The 21,594-nt window shown below is 48.4% G+C and overlaps 1 protein-coding gene across 5 annotated transcripts in view; it reads right to left on the bottom strand.

Moving 5' to 3' along the window:
- Positions 1–21,594, bottom strand: part of NHSL2 (NHS like 2) — a 305,885-nt gene that overhangs the window by 80,550 nt on the left and 203,741 nt on the right. Inside the window, exon 1 of one of the 5 annotated variants that reach the window (XM_008272793.4) lies at positions 1,709–2,272. The exons of the other annotated variants lie outside the window; for them this stretch is intronic. Coding sequence (XP_008271015.3) covers positions 1,709–1,751 — 43 coding nt within the window. The 5' untranslated portion in view covers positions 1,752–2,272. Of the gene's footprint in view, positions 1–1,708; positions 2,273–21,594 lie in introns of those variants that run through there. 5 annotated transcript variants of the gene reach the window in all.

Raw genomic sequence — 21,594 nt, 5'->3', positions numbered from 1 at the left:
AAGTATTTGTAGACAAGAAAGTCGAGGGGGTCATTTCAGAGGGTGGGATGGGAACTTTGTTCACTGAGAGACAGAGGGGATGTTGTAGGCTCTGGGCAGAGGCCTGGCCAAGCAGCCTGTTCTCTCTCATCAGAGGGGGAGGCGCCTGTGTCCTCTATGGCTGCTTGCGGCTGGGCTCGGCTGGCAGAGAACAAAGGCAACCACCGGTCTCCCATCGCGTTGGAAGGCAGTGCCTGAAGCAAGTCCCTCCAGTCAAAGCTACAAGACGGAAGGTTAAATATAGCCCTTTCCACTTGTCTAGGACATAGATTTATGAAATGTCAGAGCTATGTGAGAGTGAGAAACGATCTTATCCCTGCTCTGTGCTTAGAGAGTAGAAGGGAGGTAATAGAGAAGAGAAATAAAATCCGGACTTTCACCAGCGGGCAATGGGAGAGCACTGGAGGATTGTCAGCCTCTGGTTCTGTTATTCAGAGGCTTGCTCTGCTCTCAGGGTGGATGGGCCACAGAGTGGACACAGGGGTCCATCAGGAGGGTACTCGGATCAGGTTGTGGAGGTGGGAAGAGGGGTCGGGGTGGGGCCGGGCCTCCATGCCAGGTACAGTGGCCCCTCCTTCCCTCTCCCCCTCCCTGGGAAGAAGGCAGGGCCCCATCCCCCATGCCCTTGGCTTCTCAAAGGCTCATCTGTGAGTCGGAAAAGGCGACCTGTCCAAAGGCACCCATCCCTTACCTCCTCTTCAAGGCAGCCTATTGCAACCACAGAGAATCTGTCTGAAAGTTTCTCCTTGAGCACAGGTCTCAGCTCTGCCACCTGAGATCCCACTCAGACCCCATGTACTCCCTTCACCCTGTGAAACCCCTCAAAGACCTTAAGACCAAAGACAGCTTTCCTCCAATTCTTCTCCACGCCAAGAAGCACGTGGTCCTCCCGCGACTTTGTGTTTGGTCTCACGGCTCTGTTTTCTAGTTGCTTTAATCACAAACTTTTTCTGAGTGTTCTGTTGCCATAAAGGGCCACCTGGAACCCCAGAGACATAGCACGGGTTCACGGTCTCTCCTGCCACACACCGCTGCAACTGCAACAGTAGCTTCCCAGACATTTTCAAGTCGCGTCCCCTACTCTGTCTTATTCTCTTCACAGAAGTCCTATGGCACAGGACCCTGAGATGGATTCTGCTTTATTGTGAGAATCACAGGTCTGGCTTTACCCGTGACTACAAAGGACTTGGTGCCTTAGTAGTAGTGATCTGTGAGCAGAGACGACCCGTGGTACACACCTTTTTCCTGCCTCTCCTTATCCGCCCCCTCCCCCGGAGGGGGGTTTTGGGATTGCGAAAGCAAATTCGGCATTTCTGCAGGAACCCAGGAGGCAGAGCACCAAGATGGGAATCCAAGGACCAAGTTCCCAGAATTCATGTTAAGTCAACTTACGGACAACAGGAGATGTAGTAGTTCTTACACACACAGACTTCCTCAGTCACTTTTCCTAGCCCAGAACATCAGGGTTGGGATGTGATCACATCCACCTTCCCCCCCCCCCCCCAAGTGAATCCCCTGGCACACCTCTAGTAATTAGGGACCCACTCCCTCTCAAGTCAGCCCAGGCTGCCACAGCACAGCTCCCAGTGCAGAAAGCTCCTCCTCCAGCCCCAATTCTGTCCCTTTCTCCCTCCACTGAGTGCACGACCCTCCTCCCACAACCACTCACCTCCCCGGCTCCAGAAGACAGCGACAGACTCTGCTCTCTCCATCCTAGCGGTGTGGATAACCAAGAATCCACCTCCAGCAACTCCTCATGCAAGACAGAACTGTGTGGTGAGCCCACACGGCGGGCAAGGAGCTGCTGGGCTCCACGCTGTTCTGAACCCTGTCCCCAGGCTCCTCAGGGGGCGCCCAAGGACTCTTCCTAAACCTTGTTTCCCAGCATCCTGCCTGGGTCAATTTGGCCCATTAATCACATGCTCTGTTGCCTGGTGTGGTTGTTCCTGGGCAGCCCAGCGCAGCGAAACCAACTCAGGATTCAAAGAGTGAAGTTCCTCTCTCTTCTTTCCCACCCCTGGCCCTCGATCCAGAGCCACACAAGTCCTGTCAGCAGCCCAGTCACTGCGGCCCAGCGAGGGAGCCGTGAGTCGAGCTTATCTTTCTCTGGGTAAGGTTCTCAGCCACAGGCCGGACTCAGAGCTGCACGGAGGGTTGAGCTCCCGCTCAGCTGCTGTCCTGTGGCGAAGGGAAATGAACAGGAACTGGCTGTCTGAGTCAGCGCCCCTGGTCTATTGTCACCGCGCGGGCCCCTTCCTTCCCAGAGGAGAAACGTGCACAGAGATAGGCCTTGTTTTTTGCAAGTCTCTCCTGCACACACACACACACACACACACACACACTTTCTCCCTTGGCCTGGACCGATTCTGTGAACTATGGCTGGATGCAATTCTATGCAATTTCACAACCATAAAGCAAGGGCCTACTCTACAGAATGCAGAGGTTCTCTGCTATTCTCCTCATCACACGTAGGAGCTAATGACGACCAGTCCCATTTCACAGGGGGGAAACTGAGGCTCAAAAAAGGAGGGAAGGGGCTTTTTCCCAAGGCCCAATGCTTAGGGAATGTTGCGACTTGGCATCCACCCTTGCTCTCCACAGTGTTGGGAGAGCCCTATGTTAGGCCTCTCCGGGAGCATCTTCACTCCAGCCAAAAGGTTGCAGATTCTATCAAAGCCTATTTCCCAGGATGCACAGCACAAGAGAGTCACTGCCTTTAAAACACAGAGAACATCTTGTATGTTTAGAAGGACAGATACCCAGGAAACAAGTCACACATGCTGGAAACTGGTTACACAGGGCCTCCTTTGGTACTTGGTACTGAACGACTACACTGGTAACACGATCGTGGGCTGTGGATAGAGCCCATATCCCAGTACCTGTCTTCTAATATGACAGAAAGGAGGCATCGCTAATTCATACTCCCAGAATGCGAGATACCTAGTGTGAGCGGGCTTCTCATTTCTGTCTTTGAGAGACAGAGATGTGGAAGTAGCTTGTGGGAAGGTGTTAGGAAGCTCCCCTGGGAGGAACCACCCTTGCACTGACAATCCTCTCCAGTCTGAGGGTCGGACCCCTGGGTGCCTGGAAGCCCCCGCCTTCAGAACACATTTGTATGGCCTGGTGTAAAAGCCAACCAAAAAGACTGAAGCAGAGGGGGCCGGCGCTGTGGCATAGCATGTAAAGCTGTCGCCTACAGTGCCGGCATCCCACATGGGCACCAGTTCGAGTCCTGGCTGTTCCTCTTCCGATCCAGCTCTCTGTTATGGCCTGGGAAGGCAGTGGAAGATGGCCCAAGTCCTTGGACCCCTGCACCCATGTGGGAGACCCAGAAGAAGCTCCTGGCTCCTGGCTTCAGATCGGCGCAGCTCCAGCCATTGTGGCCAACTGGGAAGTGAACCAGCAGATGGAAGACCTCTCTCTCTCTGCCTTTCCTTCTCTCTCTGTGTAACTATGACTTTCAAATAAATAATAAATAAATTGGCCGGCGCCGCGGCTCACTAGGCTAATCCTCCGCCTTGCGGCGTCAGCACACCGGGTTCTAGTCCCGGTCAGGGTGCCGGATTCTGTCCTGGTTGCCCCTCTTTCAGGCCAGCTCTCTGCTGTGGCCAGGGAAGTGCAGTGGAGGATGGCCCAGGTGCTTGGGCCCTGTACCCCATGGGAGACCAGGATAAGTACCTGGCTCCTGCCATCGGATCAGCGCAGTGTGCCGGGACGGCCGCGGCGGCCATTGGAGGGTGAACCAATGGCAAAGGAAGACCTTTCTCTCTGTCTCTCTCTCTCACTGTCCACTCTGCCTGTCAAAAAATTAAAAAAAAATCTAAAAAAAAAAAAAAAAGACTGAAGGAGAATGTCCAGACAAGGAGAACGCACTGTGTCCCTGAGGCTAGGTGAGAGCCAGTTTCTAGGAGCAATGAATGGTTAGTACTACATTCAAGAATCAAAGTGGGCTGGGGCCCAAGCAGTGAATGTTCGCTTTGGCAACTCTGAGGGGGTGACCTTGGCAAGGATGCCTTCACAGAGGCCAGACTGCAACAGGTGAAGGAGGGAAATGGGAGGGGAGTGGATATCCCTCTCAGGAAGTCTGGCTGTGGTTAGAGAGGAAAGAGACAGAGCCATAGGTGGAGGCAGAGGCAGAGCTACGGATGGGAGTGATGTTTGTCAGGATGGAAGAGATGCGTGTGTTTTCAAGTTGAGGGGCTTCTGTGGAAACTGCCGTTTTGTCTCACCCTAAATACTCCCTGAAGGGGAACTCCATCTCACACCAGCTGGACCGAAACTTCTGGAGGATGGAGTCCAGGCATTAGTATTGATCCCTCTGTATCTGTCTCTTCCTCTCTCTCTCTCTCTGTCACTCTGCCTTTCAAATAAATAAATACATCTTTCAAAACATGAAGATAAACTTAGGAACCCTACTGCCTGGGCTCAGATCCCAGCATCATCACTTACTGCCTGTGTGTCCTTGGGAAAGTTACTTAACCCATCTGAGTCTCCACTAATAATATATAAACAGTAACATAATCTATAATTTCTCATCTCTTTTTTCTTTTTTTTATTTGCAAGGCAGAGTGACAGAGAGAGAGAGAGAGAGAGAGAGAGATTCAGAGAGATACAGATATCTTCCACTGGTTCATTCCCCAAATGGCCACAATGGCTGAAGCTGGTCCAGGCCAAATCCAGGATCCAGGAACTCCACCTAGGTCTCCCACATGGTTTTCAGAGGCCCAAGCACTTGGGCCATCTTCTGCTGCTTTCCCAGGTGCATTAGCAAGGAGCTAGATCAAAAATGGAGCAACCAGGACTCCAATCTGTGCGCATACGGGATGCTGTTATCACAGGTGGCAGCTTAACCTGCTGTGCTACAGTGCTGGCCCCAGAAATCTGTTTAAACTTTTAAAATTTCTTTATTTGAAGAAGAAGAAGAAGAAGAAGAAGAAGAAGAAGAAGAAAGAGAGAGAGAGAGAGAGAGAGAGAGAATCTTCCATCCCATCCACAAATGCCCACACCAGCCAGCACTCAAGCCACTAACCTGCTGCCTCCCAGGGTATGACTTTCTCAGAAACTGAACTGGAAATGGAGCCAGGACACAAATTGGGCACACTGATATCAGATGTGGGCATTCCAAGTGGCATTTTAACTGAAGTACCACAACATGGCCCCCAACTCCCTACCTTCCAATCTGTATATTCCCTTTATGAGATATGAAATGTACCTGTAGCCACAAAGTTGTGTGAACTAAATGAGTTAACATCTGCAAAGTGCTTAGACTACTGCCTAGCTCAAGAGAAGATGAGCTGTTGGAGCTGATCTGTTTTCTAGTATCCCTCCTATTGTCTCTCTAACTAAAACATGTTTGGGAGGGTAGAAGCCTGACAGTGCTGGGAGTGGGGAGCTATCTTCACCCTCAGAACGAGCAGGTTGCTTTTCGGTTCTGTAGATCATGACTCTCACTTATGTAGCCACCAAAAGAGGTCTCAACTTTTTCAAGGAGCAGGGTGCTAGAGATGGCACGTGCCTTTTATTTCCTGCATGGTGCACAAAGAGGACACGGCCCTTCTCTGAGACAGGCTTTAAAGGTCTGAATGGCATCACCCTCAGCCGAGGCCAGTCCTACAAATTCCACAGAAGGAATTCCCAGGGGTCACTCTGTGTCATCTCCCTCCCCCAATGCCAGAAACAGGACTCAGAGGACACCCCCCACCTGAATGGCGTGGGGTAATTGGAAGCCTCATCCTGTTCCTGCGACCTCACAGTCCGCTCTCTATGCTCTGGGAAAATCTGACAAGAGATTGACTTTTTTTTTTTTTTTTTGACAGGCAGAGTGGACAGTGAGAGAGAGAGACAGAGAGAGAAAGGTCTTCCTTTGCCGTTGGTTCACCTTCCAATGGCCGCCGCGGCCGGCGCGCTGCGGCCAGCGCACCGCGCTGATCCGATGGCAGGAGCCAGGAGCCAGGTGCTTTTCCTGGTCTCCCATGGGGTGCAGGGCCCAAGCACCTGGGCCATCCTCCACTGCACTCCCGGGCCACAGCAGAGAGCTGGCCTGGAAGAGGGGCAACCGGGACAGAATCCGGCGCCCTGACCGGGACTAGAACCCAGTGTGCTGGCGCCGCAAGGCGGAAGATTAGCCTAGTGAGCCGCGGTGCCGGCCAAGAGATTGACTTTTGAAATAGAAAATCTGCTGTTGAGAGAAATTAAGATTTTCACCAAAGGCTCGGCAGCGCAGACTCAGGCTGGCCTTTCTGTCAACTGAAGCGGGATAGTGGAGAATAGCACCTGTATCAGTCTGTTTTCTGTAGCTACAACAAAATACTTGAGGAGGAATAATATATACAGAAAAGAAGTAGAGGCAGGTGCTGTAGTACAGTGGGTTAAGCTGTTCCTTGTGTTGCCTATATCCCATATCAGAGTGATGGTTTAAGTCTTAGTTACTCCAATTTAGCTCCCCGTTAATACGCCTTGTGAGGTAGCTCCTGCCATCCCTGCAGGAGACCAGGATGGAGTTCTGGGCTCCTGGTTTCGACCTAGCCCAGCCTTGGTTCTTTGTAGGCAATTTGGAGAGTGAACCAGCATGTGGAAGTCTTTCTCTTTCTCTCTCTGTCACCCTGACTTTTTTTTTTTTTTGACAGGCAGAGTGGACAGTGAGAGAGAGAGACAGAGAGAAAGGTCTTCCTTTGCCGTTGGTTCACCCTCCAATGGCCGCCGCAGCTGGAGTGCTGCGGCCAGCGCACCGCACTGAGCCGATGGCAGGAGCCAAGTACTTCTCCTGGTCTCCCATGGGGTGCAGGGCCCAAGCACTTGGGCCATCCTCCACTGCACTCCCTGGCCACAGCAGAGAGCTGGCCTGGAAGCGGGGCAACCGGGACAGAATCCGGCGCCCCGACAGGGACTAGAACCCGGTGTGCTGGCACCGCAAGGTGGAGGATTAGCCTAGTGAGCCGCGGCGCCGGCTATCACCCTGACTTTCGAACAAACAAATATATGAATGAATAAATAAATATTTTTAAAAAAGAAATGAGGCTCTTTAGCTAAATTTTGGAAGACGAAATTCCATAATCAGATGGCCTCATGTGTTTGATTTCTGGTGAGGCCCCCCTGGCTATATTACAGTATGGCAGATGTATCATGGTGGGGGTGCATGTAAGAGGGAGAGATCACATGGCGAGACAGGAAGCCAGAGGGATCTAGGGGCTAGGCTTGTTCTTTTACAACTCATCTCTCAAAACTAACTGCAGTCTAGGCTAATTCCTTCTGAGGGTACACCCCTAATGACCTAACTATGTTTCACGAGGTCCCTTTTTAAAGTTTCCATCACCTCTCCACATTGTCACACTGGGGTCCACACTTCTAGCATTTGAACCTTTGGGGGACATCCAAATCATAGTAGGGCCTTGTTTCAAAGTATTTGTACACTTCACAACATGATAAAGCTTTAACTTGTCCAGTATTTTACACCTCACAAGGCCCTTGAAAACATCCAGGGTCATTTGCACCTGATCACAGCCCTTCAAGTTGGAAGTGCATGTTGTTATCTTCACATTGTAGATGAAGAAACTAAGGCTAAGGGGGTGGGGTGGGGGTGGTGGTGAAATAACTTCCTCTAGAGACCTAAAGTAAGGGCCTGAGCTCGAGTTCAGATGCAGGGCTTCCCACACTGTGTTGGCTACATCTCCCCAGTCCTTGTAGCTGCTTCTTTCCACAAAGAAAGAAACCTAATTTTGTATTGATGTCTTCCAAGTGTGTTTGCTGGCTCAGGGAAATGAGGATTCAGTCTCTCAGCTTGACAAAAAAAATGATTTGCCAGTGTAATTGTTCTATATGTTAATGGCTTTTATTATTCTTTGTACAAACAACTTTATAACAACATTAATTGAAATCTAAGGGAAAGAAAAAATCAGCAAGCCTGCTACCCACAATCAATCAAATTTTGATTTCTTCACAGTTCTCTTCCTGTTCTTGACCATGTGCAGACATACTTTTTATAGGATTGTAAAGCTCAGCACAGATACAGTTTTGCATTGTGCCTCTTGTCTATTATACTTTATTAGAAGCATTGTCCATGTTGCTCAATAGTTTTCATAATTAGCTCTTTAGTGGCTCCACCATATTTCAGTGAGATTGGATACACCATATTTACTTGGCTAGTCCCCTGTAATTTGACATTAGGGTGGCCATTGTACTTTTTTTTAAAAAATATCTCCTTTTTTTTTTCTTTTTGCTTACTTTTAGTTCTGGCCCAGGAAATGTGAGACCATGAGGGGACTTTAAAAGTTCCTGGAGGGGCTGGTGCTGTGGCATAGCGGGTAAAGCTGTGGCCTGCAGTACTGGCACCCCATATGGGCACCAGTTAGAGTCCCAGATGCTCCACTTCTGATCCGGCTCTCTGATATGGCCTGGGGAAGCAGCAGAAGATGGCCCAGATTCTTGGGCCCCTGCACCCACATGGGAAATCTGGAAGAAGCTCCTGGCTCCTCGCTTTAGGTAGGCTCAGCTCTGGCCATTGTGGCAAACTGGGGAGTGGACCAGCAGATGGAAGACCACTCTCTCTCTCTCTCTCTCTCTGCCTCTCCTTCTCTCTCTGTGTGACTCTTTCAAATAAATAAATAAATCTTTCAAAAAAAGTTCCTGGAAAAATGAAATTAAAACAATGGTTGCTGTAGGCATTTAGCCTACCAGTTAAGACATTCCTTGGGGCATCCACATCTGATATCACAGTACATGGATTTGAGTTCAGGTCTGGTCCCCAATTCCAGCTTCATGCTAATATGGACCCTGGTTGGCATCAAGCAATGGTTCAGTACTTGGGTCCCTGCCAAGCACTTGGGAGACCTGGATTGAGTTCCAGGGTTTTGGCTTTAGCGGGGACAGTCCCCAGCTGTTGGAGGCATTTGGGGAAATGACCTCTCTCTCTCAAATTTATGTATGGTTATATGTATGTATGTATGTATGTATGTATCATCTGTCTACTCTATCAATCCGATATCTATCTATATATCTAGCATCTATCATCTATCTAAGTGATCTCTCTCAAATAAATAAGAATTGCTAAAAAATAAATTTATTTTGATGCAAAAAAATTTGAGATCCACTCCTAGGTTTTTTTTCATAACATGCTTTTCCATGGACTTTTTGAAGACACTTGTATGCATAGATTTCAATCTTTTGGAATCAAAGTAAACTTATCATTTAACTCCATTTCTTTACAAACTTAAAAGAGATTCATTTATTTATTTGAAAGGCAGAGTTACACACACACACACACACACACAGAATTTTCCATTTGCTGGTTCACTCCCCAAATGGCTCTAATGGCCAGAGCTGGGCCAGGCCAAAGCCAGGAGCCTGGAATTTCATATGGATCTCCCAAGTGGGTGCAGGGGCCCAAGGAATTGAGCCATCTTCTACTGCTTTCGCAAGTGAATTAGCAGGGAACTAGATGGGAAGTGGAGCAGATGGGACTTGAACTGGCACCGATATGGGATTCTGACATTGCAGGCCACAGCTTAATCCACTGTGCCACGATGCTGGCTCCTTCATGAACTTTTCGAAGTACACTTGTATCATGATTGGCACCAGCCCTCAGGACTTGGGCACTGCCACCAACACATCTCTCAATTGTGGGAAGCAAGGAACACCAGAAAACATTTTATTTGGTGACCTAGAATTTTAACTTGTTTCATACCTTCCAATGGGCTCATTAAGTCAGGTTATGAAATATGTTTTTGGAAGAGATCACCTAGAGGAGAGGGGTCAAGTGACTCCATTATGAGTCTCTGCAACAGTAGCCTCCATCATACTGAAATCAAGCATGGTGAGAATTCAAAAAACTTTTGAAGATGAAAGGGTTGGGTCAGTTACAAAAATGCTTTACAAATGCAGTGATATTATTTCCTCATTTTTGTTTAGCTATAGATGACACAATGGTGAACTCAATCATATCCTGCAGCACAGGTGTGCAGGTCACCTTGCTCACAGTGTGGCTGCTTGGGGGAAGTGTGATGCTGGAAACCAGCAGCATGCCACTTCTGTCTGTTCTGGAGTGTCTCAGTATCTGGTTTAGGCTTCAAATCAAGAATCTTCTACTATTCCTAGCACAGGAACTCCCCCAGCTCGAGCTTTTGGACCCAACACAAAGCCTCCAATGAGTTCAATAATTCCAACAATATAAAACATGCCATCAAACAGACATATGGTGGGACTGCTACCAGGCTGGGCATTGCAGTATTTGTTGCTATAGAGATTTGCCAACCCTACCAGAACAGAGCCACAGACCCTGCCTTCCACCACACCCGGTCTCCAGGGTTACTAACTCCTGCCACAGATGCTGAGAAGGACACAGCATGGTGCAATAGGCACAGGCTTGACAGTCAAACAGACTCGTGCTCCAATCTGCATCTTCCTTGTTATCAGACCAACAGGCAGCTCTCCCTCTGGGTCTCAGTTTCTTCATCTGTAATGTGGTATCAATAATCCCTGCCTGGTAGTTGTTCCAAGAGTTAAGTGCTGATTTAGAGGCCAGTGTTGTGGCAAAGAAGGTTAAATGCTGCTTGCAACTCCAGCATCCCATATCAGGGTGCCAGTTCGTGCTCTTGCTGCTCAATTTCCAATCCAGCTCCCTGCTAATGCACCTGGGAAGGCAGCAGATGGTGGCCCAAGTACTTGGGTACCTTCCACCCATGTGTGAGATCAGGGTAGAGCTCTTGACTCTTGACTTCAGCCTGACCCAGACCTGGCTGTTGGGATCACTTTGGAAGTGAACCTGTATATGGAAGATCTCTCTCTTTCTTTCTCTCTCACTTGGCTTTTCAAAAACAATAAATAATGAACTTAAATAAGAAAAGTGCTGGCATATAATAGATGCATGATGGCTATTGGTTTCCTTTCCCTTCTCTGTGGGATACTAGTTCAAGTAGATGGTTCATACATGCAACAACATATGCACGTGTTGTATAGTTATAGTCGCACTAGCACAGTCTCCCACCCTGTCACATGCAGATTCATAGGATGGCAAAGACACACTTATTCAAGAGGTATAAGAGACTATAAGAGTTGGAGAGAAATTAATTCCAACTCATGAGCATGGCACACAGGCCTTTCAGTCTTTTTTTTTTTTTAAGATTTATTTTTATTTATTTGAAAGGCAGAGTGATAGAGGAGAGACAGAGATCTTCCAAGCACTGGTTCACTCTCCAAATGTCCACAACAGCCAAGTCTGGTCCAGGCCAAATTCAGAAGTTAGGAACTCCATCCTGGCATCCTACATGAGTGGCAGGGGCCCAAGTACTTGGGCTGTCTTCTGCTGCTTCCGCATGTGCATTAGCAGGGAGCTGGACTGGAAGTGGAGCAGCTGGGACTAAAACCCAGTGCTCTCATCCGAGACGCCAGAGTTTCAGACTGCGATGGCTTAACCTGCTGTACCACAATGCCAGCTCCCAGACCTTTCAGTCTTAAGGCAACCCATACTCTGAGGTTGGATGAGGCTTCCACACACTGGAGTTGACTCACCCCACTCTCACTATCATCCTTATTTCACTGGGTGTTGGGCTTAGAGCAACCTGCCTGCTCTCCATCATCTCCCAAACATACCAGGCTCATTTCTGGCTCCAGTCTCAGCACAAAAGCCTTTAGTGTTTCCCCTATCTGAAATCATAATCATTTTTCTTCATTTGGGACGTAATCACAACTTTTTAAAAGTCTTCTCATATCTCATCTTCCTAATCACCCTAGGAGTGTGCTCTTTTTAGCCAAAGGTTGGAAATAGCAGAGCTGTATAAGTTGACTAAGATCACCTTGCAAGTTCATGGTCAAGAACGATAACACCCCAAAGCTCTCTGAGTCTTGATTCATGGCTCTTTCCTGCTCTTTGGTAGTAAAGTTGTAGCCCTTGAAATGGTCCTGTTTCATTGGGGGAGATAAGTATTCAATAACATGTACAAAAATGACAATACTGTGATAATAAAATTATACAAAATGTACCAAATTAGTTCAGAGGAGGGAGTGATGATCTCTGTTAATGAATTTTGTATGGAGGGAAGAGGTCAGTCAGAAAAGGTCTCACAAAGAGGTGACACCACATAGAGCTGTGAGGGATGAGTAAGAATTTGACGGAAGATGGAGAGTGAAGGAGGTATTTCAGGGAAAGGAAGATGCATTTGAGAAAGCATGAGAATGTTGAATTTGTGAAACCCCAAGTCACTTAAGATGGCTGAATTTGCCAAATTTAAAGTAAGAAATGACAGTAGGTGAGACTGAAGAAGTACATAGGGCTAAATCATGGAAGGTCTCAAAGTTGTATTAAGGAACATGTACTTTACCCTAGAAATTGATGCTTCCCAAACCTCAAGCAGTGCTGTCTCAGCTTCCCAATTTTTCTATGTACCACTTATAATATTATTTACTTCATAATTTTATTCAGAAAGATTCACTTTGAAAATATTTAACATTGAGCTAATTAAAAATATATGGGAAACCATAGGTTTGATATACTAGTTATGTTTTTTTCTAATACACATTAAAATACACACAGAACTCTGAAAAGTAAAGAGTTTTTTTTTTTTCTGTGCCACTTACAATAATCCCGTAGGCCCCTGGGGACTCACCCCACACCTGGGGAACAATGTTGATTTCCTATCCCCAAATTAGCCAGGGTTGGGGTTAGTAGCAAGAGAATGTCAGGGCATATCACTGTGGTGGCTTTGTCAGGCATGCTAGGAGAAGGTCAAAGATGGAGACAGAGCTGGATGAACTTGGACATTGGCATTAGGATCAGAGGAAGGGCCGCCAAGTCTCAGAAGAAACATCGACAAATTAATACTTGTTGAACAAATGAATGGGCAGATGATGAGTGGAAATTTTAAGCGCGAAGTGAGGGAGAAAGAGAAGAGAAAGATGAGCCCTTCCTCCTCCCGCCCATTTCTATTTTGGGTTACTGGAAAGACAGCAGTGTCATCAAGAGGAAGTGGAAGATAGAAAAGGAAGCAAGCACATAAAAGGTGGTACAAGATCACTCAGCTGAGTGTGAGGTACTTGTGGGACATTCAGGTGGAGACGGGGCACTTGGCTGAGTTAGTCGGAGGGGCAGATAGAGATCTGGAGGTTAAGCATATGGAGGTGGTCTCCTTGGGTCATGGCCTTGACTGCTAAAGGAGAGGGTACACAATGAGAGGAGATGCGTGTCTAAGGCAGCACTCTGACAACAGGACATTTACACTTAAGAGTGGATGAAGAAAAAGATACTTTTTCCTCCACAAAACCTTTCCTGCAGGACAGACCTACCTCCTATGGTAGGTTATTCCGATTATTTCCCAGGCTTGTCTCCTCTCCTTGACCAACATGTGAGCAGCCTGGGGGTGGCAGGCTAATCATCTCCTTTCTCCAGTTTATCCCAGGGGGAGTCCATGTTCCATGGGGGGCTTCTGGGACCTCCTAGAAATGGCAAGTGAGCAGGAGTAGGGGGAAGGTCAGGGCCAGGAGGTGGAGGGGAGAGAGGGGAGAAGAAGGCTACCTCCTTATGCTGCCAAAGGATGCTCTCAATTGTTACTGCCTCCAGTATGACCCAGAAATGGAGCTGGCATTGATGATGCAAAACAACTTCTAAGAAACCAAATGATAGACAGTAACTGGCCTAAGCTGTAGCACCAGCAATGATGTGGAAAGTTATCTTGAGGTTCCTGGACAGGGCTGTACAAAGTGTCTCCATGTAACACCAGTGGGCCCTGAGCCTCTGGCTCCAGCTCTGTGGCAGAGAAGCAGGATGCTATGAGGAGCTGGTTGAGCCATTAACCTCCCAATAAGTGGCCTTAGAAAAGTGTGTCTCCAAAGATTCTAAAGATAGATCAACACTCAGAATCTGTCTTTGGCTCAGTCTAACATAGGAGCCCAGATTCAGCCCCACCCCTGAAGGCCACACAAAGCCCTATCCTAACTGGCATGCTCTAGTGCAAATTACCCCTTCTGCGAGCACACCCCAAGTTGCTTTCCTGTAGCTTCCCTCCCCACCACACACTGTGAGGGCACTGCCCCTACGACTGGAAGACCCTGGACAACCACACTCAACTGCATGACCAGCTGAGTTCCCAGGGGGAGGCAGGGGCAATCCTCTGAACCTGACCATGGCACACTTTCTGCAAGACATCAATCCATTTATTGCTTTCTTGTAGTAAACGTGAGTGAAACTTGGCCAAAACTTTCCCTTGCTTTCCCTGACCTGAATGGTGGAACAGAGCCTCCCAGATGGGCACAGTGGGAACTCTGAGCTTCTCTGTGTGAAGAGGGACACTGAGAAGGGAGGAGAGAGGGAATTATCAAGACAAGGGAAATAGGGAATGGAGAGAAAGTAGTCCTGGCCCTAGAGCATGAGGCTTCATCAAAGGCAGTAGTGGAGGCTGCTTCCCAGGGGCCAAGGGGCAGGTGGGAGTTTAAAGAGTTGGGAAGTGAATGGGAAGAGAAGTGGCTTCCACATCACTCTGGCACCACCCGGGAAAAGCGAGCTAGGAAAAGTTGTCTCCAGACCCCGATTTCCACAATGTAAGCAACCAGGAAGAAGTTGGGGGGAAACTACGCCACCGCCCTTGAGTCCATGTTTAGGGAGGGGCAAGGGGCTAAACAGGGCGCACCTAGGGAGAGGAGGGCAACAAACTCAATGCTGGCAAATGCGCTTCTTGCCCATGCAGTGAGGAGAGCTCTCTGCCAGGGCTGGGGCAGGGAGGTGGGGGGCAGGGCATTACACAGCAAGAAACAGATTTGTCTGGATCATTCCGTGCATGCAGCAGATGAAGTAGAGCCAGGAGAGGTGTAGGTGTGCATGTGCCGGGTGGGATGGGGGCTGGGGGAGGACGAAGGTTTGAATAACAAAGGAGGCTCCTAAAGGATAAAGCCATGCATGACTCCAAGACCCTGTCTACTGGATCCAGGGAGAAAGCACAGTCCTAGCAATAAACTTCCGTCACTGGCACGTTGGTAACTCACTTCCCTGACACTCCAGCCACCCTCCAGAGGCAACGCGGGGTTGCTGCTGAAGGGACCAGCCCCTGCCAGCTCAGGAAGCTCTGACTTATGCAATTCAGGCTGGCACAGGAGCAGGGGAGCTGGGAGTTCACCCACGTCTCCGTCTCCCTCAGGCTTTCTCCCCGCCCCCTGCCAGCCCCTGCAAGTTATGCCAAGGGTCAGGGGGCCCTGTGTAGCAGCAGCTGGGGAGGCCCTAGCTGGAGGAGCCCCAGAAAAAGGAGGGAAGGCAAGAGAGTACCTGTTGCTGAATGCATCCTGCTTTGGCTCTTACTCCTCGGTTGCTTGTGGTGAGAGTTGCCCATCATTCTGTTCTGGACTGGCAGCCACCGCAGCTGCTGCCGCCGCCTCCTCCTCCTCCTCCTCTTTTTCCTCCTCCTCTTCCACCTCCTCCTCCTCCTCCTCCGCCTGTGCTCCTCCCCAGGTGCTTACATCACCTCAGCTTTGCTTCTCACACACATGGCTCTTGCAAGCCCCACTTGTACCCCTGGCACACAATTGCCCAGATCTGACCCTCCTCTCACTTGGACTAGAGCCTGCTAGGAGCTTCTCACAGTCTCTCTCTCTCTCTCCCCCTCCCCCTCCCTTTCTGCCTCCCTTTCTCCCCCTCCCTTCCCCCCTTCCCCTTGCTCAGTGCTCCACTCAGGTCGAGCAGCTCAGGTTCCAAGAGGAACCCTAGCGAGCCCCGAGTGTAGCCCCCATCTCATCTGCCTCTGCAGACGGGGCCAGCGCGGGCGCCCTCAGGGGACCCGACTCGCCCGCCCTCACCGTCCCTGGCTGCCTCTGCTCTCAGCGCTGTCATTCCTGCTGCCTCTTGCTTGCTCGCTTGCTCACTCGCTCTGCAGAAGCTTGCAGGAGCGAGGCGCCAATAACAGAGCCTAATCCGGGAATGTGACAGGGACCAGTGAAGGAATGTGCTACCCAGGAATTCTAAGTGACACAGCTCTCTGCTCCACTGGGGGATGGATCCAGTTCTGTAAGTGACAGCTGCCAATGGGCGCTGAGCTTCAGTCCTGACAGAAACCTAGGGCAGAGCATGAGGCAGGCTGCCTGGCTGCAGGCTTGGAGCTAGCACAGCCAGATTTCTCTGGAATGCCCAGTGCGGCCACTAGGCGTACCTGCTTCCTTGTCGGATACACCTGAAGCCCTGCTCCACTCTCCCCTCCCTCGCCTGCTTTGCCTTCCCAGGGGAGGGCAGAGCCAGAAGCCCAGAGATTCAGACTGGAACTGGGACCCTCCTCAGCCAATGAGAGGGCTCCTTCCCTGAGTCCCACAGTAAATCTATGCGCCGCACTCTCACACACACATACACACACCACGCAGCTGCTGGCTGCGAGTGCTGCAGCCCTGTGGGATAAGTGACACAGGGCAGGTGGTGCTGGCTCAGCAGCCCGTTCCAGCCCCAGCAGCCTGGCAATGAGGCAGGGCTGTGGCGCCCGGAATCAGCTCTGCCAGAGCTAGACAGTCTTGAGTGACTTCACTTACTTAGGCGGATCCTACTGCTCAGTGCTGATGTCACCCGACTTGTGCTCATGGGGACTGTCCTAGTCACAGCCACCAAATACTGTGGGTGTGGTTCTGGCTAGGGCTTCAGCTTGGGAGACTTGGAGGACTGTGCCACTCAGAAAACAGCACTTTCTGACTTTGAGGCACGAGGTCAAAAGTGCAATTTATATATCTGTAATCCACCCACTCATTCACTCAGTCATTTTGGTATTCTTTCAACAGTTCCCAAGAGACCTGCTGTGGCCAGGTTCTACACTAGTGTTGGGGATACAGAGGTGAAAGTCACTGTATAGGAGGGGTCACTGACACATAGACAGACCATGAGAACACAGAGAAGGTGCAATAGTGTTGTGGGCATACCCAAGAGAAACTTAGCACCTTCCAGATTTTTACCACCTTCATAAATCTTCACGATTTTTACCATTTTCACAAATCTGTTTTTCCAAAATGCTTCACACTTGCTATGGGAAGCCTGGAAGGGCTGGGGTATCTTCCCAGAAGAGGTGATGTGTGGACTGGGTCATGAGGGGTTAAGAAGGGTTGGCCAGACATAGAAAGGCAAGGTCAAATTGCTAACTATTTGGAATATGACCTCTACTAAGAAGGTCTCCTGCTGGGCCCTGGCTTTCAAGAGTCTCTTCAATTTGCTTCAATGGTTCTACAAACATCTCTCTATCTACTCATTTCAGGCTCCCCCAGCCTCGAAGAGGAGACAGATAATAACACAGAGAAATCACAGAATGGTGTGATCCATGCTCGGATTTTGCAGCTCCCTGTGGAATGTGGCAGGAGGCCTCCAAGCAGACCCATCTGAGGTCAGAAAAGAGGACTTGGGAAATGGAGGTCCCATAGCAAGTGTGAAGCATTTTGGAAAAACAGATTTGTGAAAATGGTAAAAATCATGAAGATTTATGAAGGTGGTAAAAATCTGGAAGGTGCTAAGTGAGAAATTAAAGTTTGGGCAGCAATTGGTCCTTGCTCTATTATCTACTTGTGAGAGGTCCTAGGTATGAGTCTTGGTAGATTTGAGATGGTAAATGTGGACTGAAAAAAGTTTAGAGTGGCTGGAAGACAGAACCACAACATCTTGAGGTGATTCTAAAACGCATGGGACATCCTGAAAGTCAAACAAAATTGATTTTGATTGGGTTGTGTATTTCCAGGGACGAGGTGAGGAAGCCTGGATAGAAACAGGCATGTTTTGGAAGTGTTTGAAGAGTAAGGGGATGGGAAGGTTGGGCATAAGAAATGAGTGAATGGCCCCAAAGGGGACATACCTGTGTGTCCACTGCCCCAGTCAGGAAGTTGAACATGACCAAAACTACAGAAGCCCCTTCTCAAAGCAGTTTTATTAGCCATCAGTGTGGCTCCTCCTCACAATATCCCTGCTAGGTAGATATTGTTAGTTCAATCCACTCTACATATTCCCAAAAAGAGGCTAAGAGAAGCAAGGCAGGTTAGTTAAGGTCTCTACTGGCTTCTTCACTCTGGGCTTATACATGAGCTCAAGTTGTTTCCAGAAGAGAAAAAACAAAATGAAACAAAACAAAACAAAACAGTAGACACAGAACCCCTTCTTTGTGCCTGTGTTCCCTCTGCCTCATCATTCCTGTTTCCTCTTCTCATCTGAACTTCTCATACAGGAAATCTACACCCTGTGTCCTGTGTTTCACCTCCTCCTCCCTCTGTGTAAGCCCCACTGCAGCTCTACCTCTCCTCACACAGCCCCTGGAGGTGTTCTCACCCAGGCACTAGTGTCTCTCCTGGGCCACAGCTCTAGTAAATTCTTGGAGGTCTTTTTTCACTAGGCCTCTCTATTCTGTTTGCTGCTGGGGATCACACATTTCACATGTCTAAATGAACCCAACCAGTAAATAAGGAAGTCAAGATTCAGACCCCTGGCAGTCTCTGAATTCAGCACCTTCTCTATCATACTGCTTTTTATCATCTAAAGTTGATGTGAGGATGTTTTCAGATATTTTTGACATACTCCCCTCCCTTCCCTATTCATTCCTCAAGCCCTGTAAATTGTTCCTTAGAACTGTTTCTAGTCTGAACCTTTTCAGCACCACCTCCAATTCTGTCACCTTGGCCCCACCCCACATCACCCCTCCCCTGGATCTCTGTAATGAATGTCTTATTCAGTGGACTCCCTGCTCCACTTCTGCATCCTATAAACTGTTCAACACACAGTAGCCAGAGAAAGCCTTTATAAACATCAACTAAATCATATCACTGCATTACTTGAAATTTTCCAATGATCTGTTGTCTGAAGTCCCAAGTCTACTCTCTGTAGCCTATACTCAAAACTGATCCATCTGACCTCTTTACTTTCTCTGTCTCTATTCCCTGAAACAAACCACTCTCCTCATTTAATTTGGGATACTCCTTCTAGTCCTCACTTTGTCATCATGACTTATTACTCCGTGTAAAGCAATCAGGGAATGTCTTTGTAGTCAGGGAAACCTGGATTCAAGTCCTCACTCTGCCATTCTACCTGTTTAACCTTGACCCAGGTACTTAATCTCAGCTTCTATTTGCCTCACCTGTACCACGGGAGAGAGACAAAAACATCTTACTTGCCCTGGCTACTCTGCTTCCAATCTAGATTGCTGCTAAGGCACACCCTGGGAGGCAGCAGGTGGTGGCTCAAGTAGTTGAGTCTTTGCCATTCATGAGGGAGATACGGATGGAGTCCTGGCTTTGGCCTGGCCAAGCCCTAGGTGTTGCAGACATTTAGAAAGTGGACTAGCAGATGGAAGACCTCTCTGTGTCTCTCTCACTCTCTCCTTGTATATCTGCCTTCTAAATGAAATGAAAAAAAGAACACTTAATTTGTCAACTACAGTATTCCCACTGCCCTTGCCATTCATAGTCTTGCTTTCCACAGTTTCAGTTACTTGTGCTCAACCAAGGTCTGCAATATTAAATGGAAAATTCCAGAAATAATCAATTTATAAGTTAAATTGTGTGCTGTTCTCAATAATGCGATGAAATCTCATGTCATTCAATTCTGTCCTGCTGGGGACACGAATCGCCCACTAGCCAGTGTATCCATGTCATATATGCTACCTACTCATTAGTCCTTTCGTAGCCATCTTGGTTACCAGATAGATTATTAGAGTGTAACAGTGCTTGTGTTCAAGTAACTCTTTTTAATTAATTTTTTATTTAAATAAATGGAAAAAATTTCATGTATTTAATACATATAGTTTTTTTTTTTTGACAGGCAGAGTTTTTTTTTTTTTTTCTGACAGTGAGGGAGAGAGACAGAGAGAAAGGTCTTCCTTCTGTTGGTTCACCCCCCAAATGGCTGCTATGGCCGGCACTGTGCCGATCCGAAGCCAGGAGCCAGGTGCTTCCTCCCGGTCTCCCATGCGAGTACAGGGACCCAAGGACTTGGGCCATCCTCCACTGCTTTCCCGGGCCACAGCAGAGAGCTGGACTGGAAAAAGGAGCAACTGGGACAGAACCTGGCGCCCCAACCAGCTCTCTGCTGTGGCCCGGGAAAGCAATGGAGGATGGCCCAAGTGCTTGGGCCCTGCACCCGCACGGGAGACCAGGAAGAAGCCCCTGGCTCCTGGCTTTGGATTGGCACAGTGCTGGCCGTAGCAGCCATTTGGGGAGTGAACCAATGGAAGGTAGACCTTTCTCTCAGTCTCTCTCCCTCACTGTCTAACTCTGCCTGTCAAAACAAAACAAAACAAAACAAACAAAAAAAACCACAAAACACTGAAACAACAAACTTTCCATTATTATGTTCTTCAAGAAATTTTAGCAAAAACTCCTTCAATTATTAAAGCTCCCCAGCCATCAACATCTTTTACTGACACCCAGCCACTGACATAATAATAGCTCAATGATACAGGATCACCTGAAGCTGACGGTCCTCCTTCCGATGTATCATCAGAAGGTCAAGAGTAGCATATTGCTACGTCCTGATGCCTACATCATGCATCTAACTCCATCTCATTATGTAGGCATTTGTATGTGATCCCAACATGACTAGAAGAAAGGTGATTGCAGTACAGTAAGATATTTTGAGATAGAGAGACTATTTCACATAACTTTTATCACAGTATATTTCTTTTTTTTTTTTTTTTTGACAGGCAGAGTGGACAGTGAGAGAGAGAGACAGAGAGAAAGGTCTTCCTTTTGCCGTTGGTTCACCCTCCAATGGCCGCTGCGGCCGGCATACCGCGCTGATCCAATGGCAGGAGCCAGGTACTTATCCCGGTCTCCCATGGGGTGCAGGGCCCAAGCACCTGGGCCATCCTCCACTGCACTCCCTGGCCACAGCAGAGAGCTGGCCTGGAAGAGGGGCAACCGGGACAGAATCCGGCGCCCCGACCGGGACTAGAACCCGGTGTGCTGGCGCCACAAGGCAGAGGATTAGCCTAGTGAGCTGCGGCGCCGGCTTACAATATATTGTTATAATTGTTCTATTTTATTATTGTTGCTAATCTCTTACTGTGCCTAATATATAAATTAAACTTTATTGTAGATACATTTTATACAGGATAAACAGGATATATGAAAGTACTTTGGAAAGATCAAGGAAAATGAAATTCAAAGATGAGTTTATTTTGGTGCAAAAAGTTTGAAATCCATGCACAGTTTTCTCATTATAGATGTTTTCCATGAACTTTGTGAATACCCTTCATATACATGGATTTCAAAATGTTTTCATACCAAAATAAGCTTATCTTTTAGTCCCATTTTTCATGAACTTTTGGAGTATCCTGGTATAGGGCCTGGTACAATCCATAGTTACAGGTATCCACTGGGGGTCTTGATTCCACCCCCATTCTGCATGAATAACTCTCTTCCCTGAGTACCTTCAGCCCTGGCTGTCTGAGTCAAATAAATGTCCTAGAATTATTGGAAATCTTCCTTCTCTAGCCCAGCAGCTTGGGATTTCTTTGAATGATGAGTTAGAGTGTAGGTGTTTGAGGCTGTGCCTTGTAGAGGGCCTGGCACAGAGGATGACTTGTTTAATGTCTGTCCGTGAATGGGCATGGGCCAAATTCATGAGGAAATTCTCCTTCC

This window comes from Oryctolagus cuniculus, chromosome X (assembly GCF_964237555.1).
Source record: "Oryctolagus cuniculus chromosome X, mOryCun1.1, whole genome shotgun sequence".
Taxonomy (NCBI): Eukaryota; Metazoa; Chordata; class Mammalia; order Lagomorpha; family Leporidae; genus Oryctolagus; species Oryctolagus cuniculus.
The sequence above is the reverse complement of the archived record's forward strand: the minus strand, read 5'-3'. Positions and strand labels throughout refer to the sequence as shown.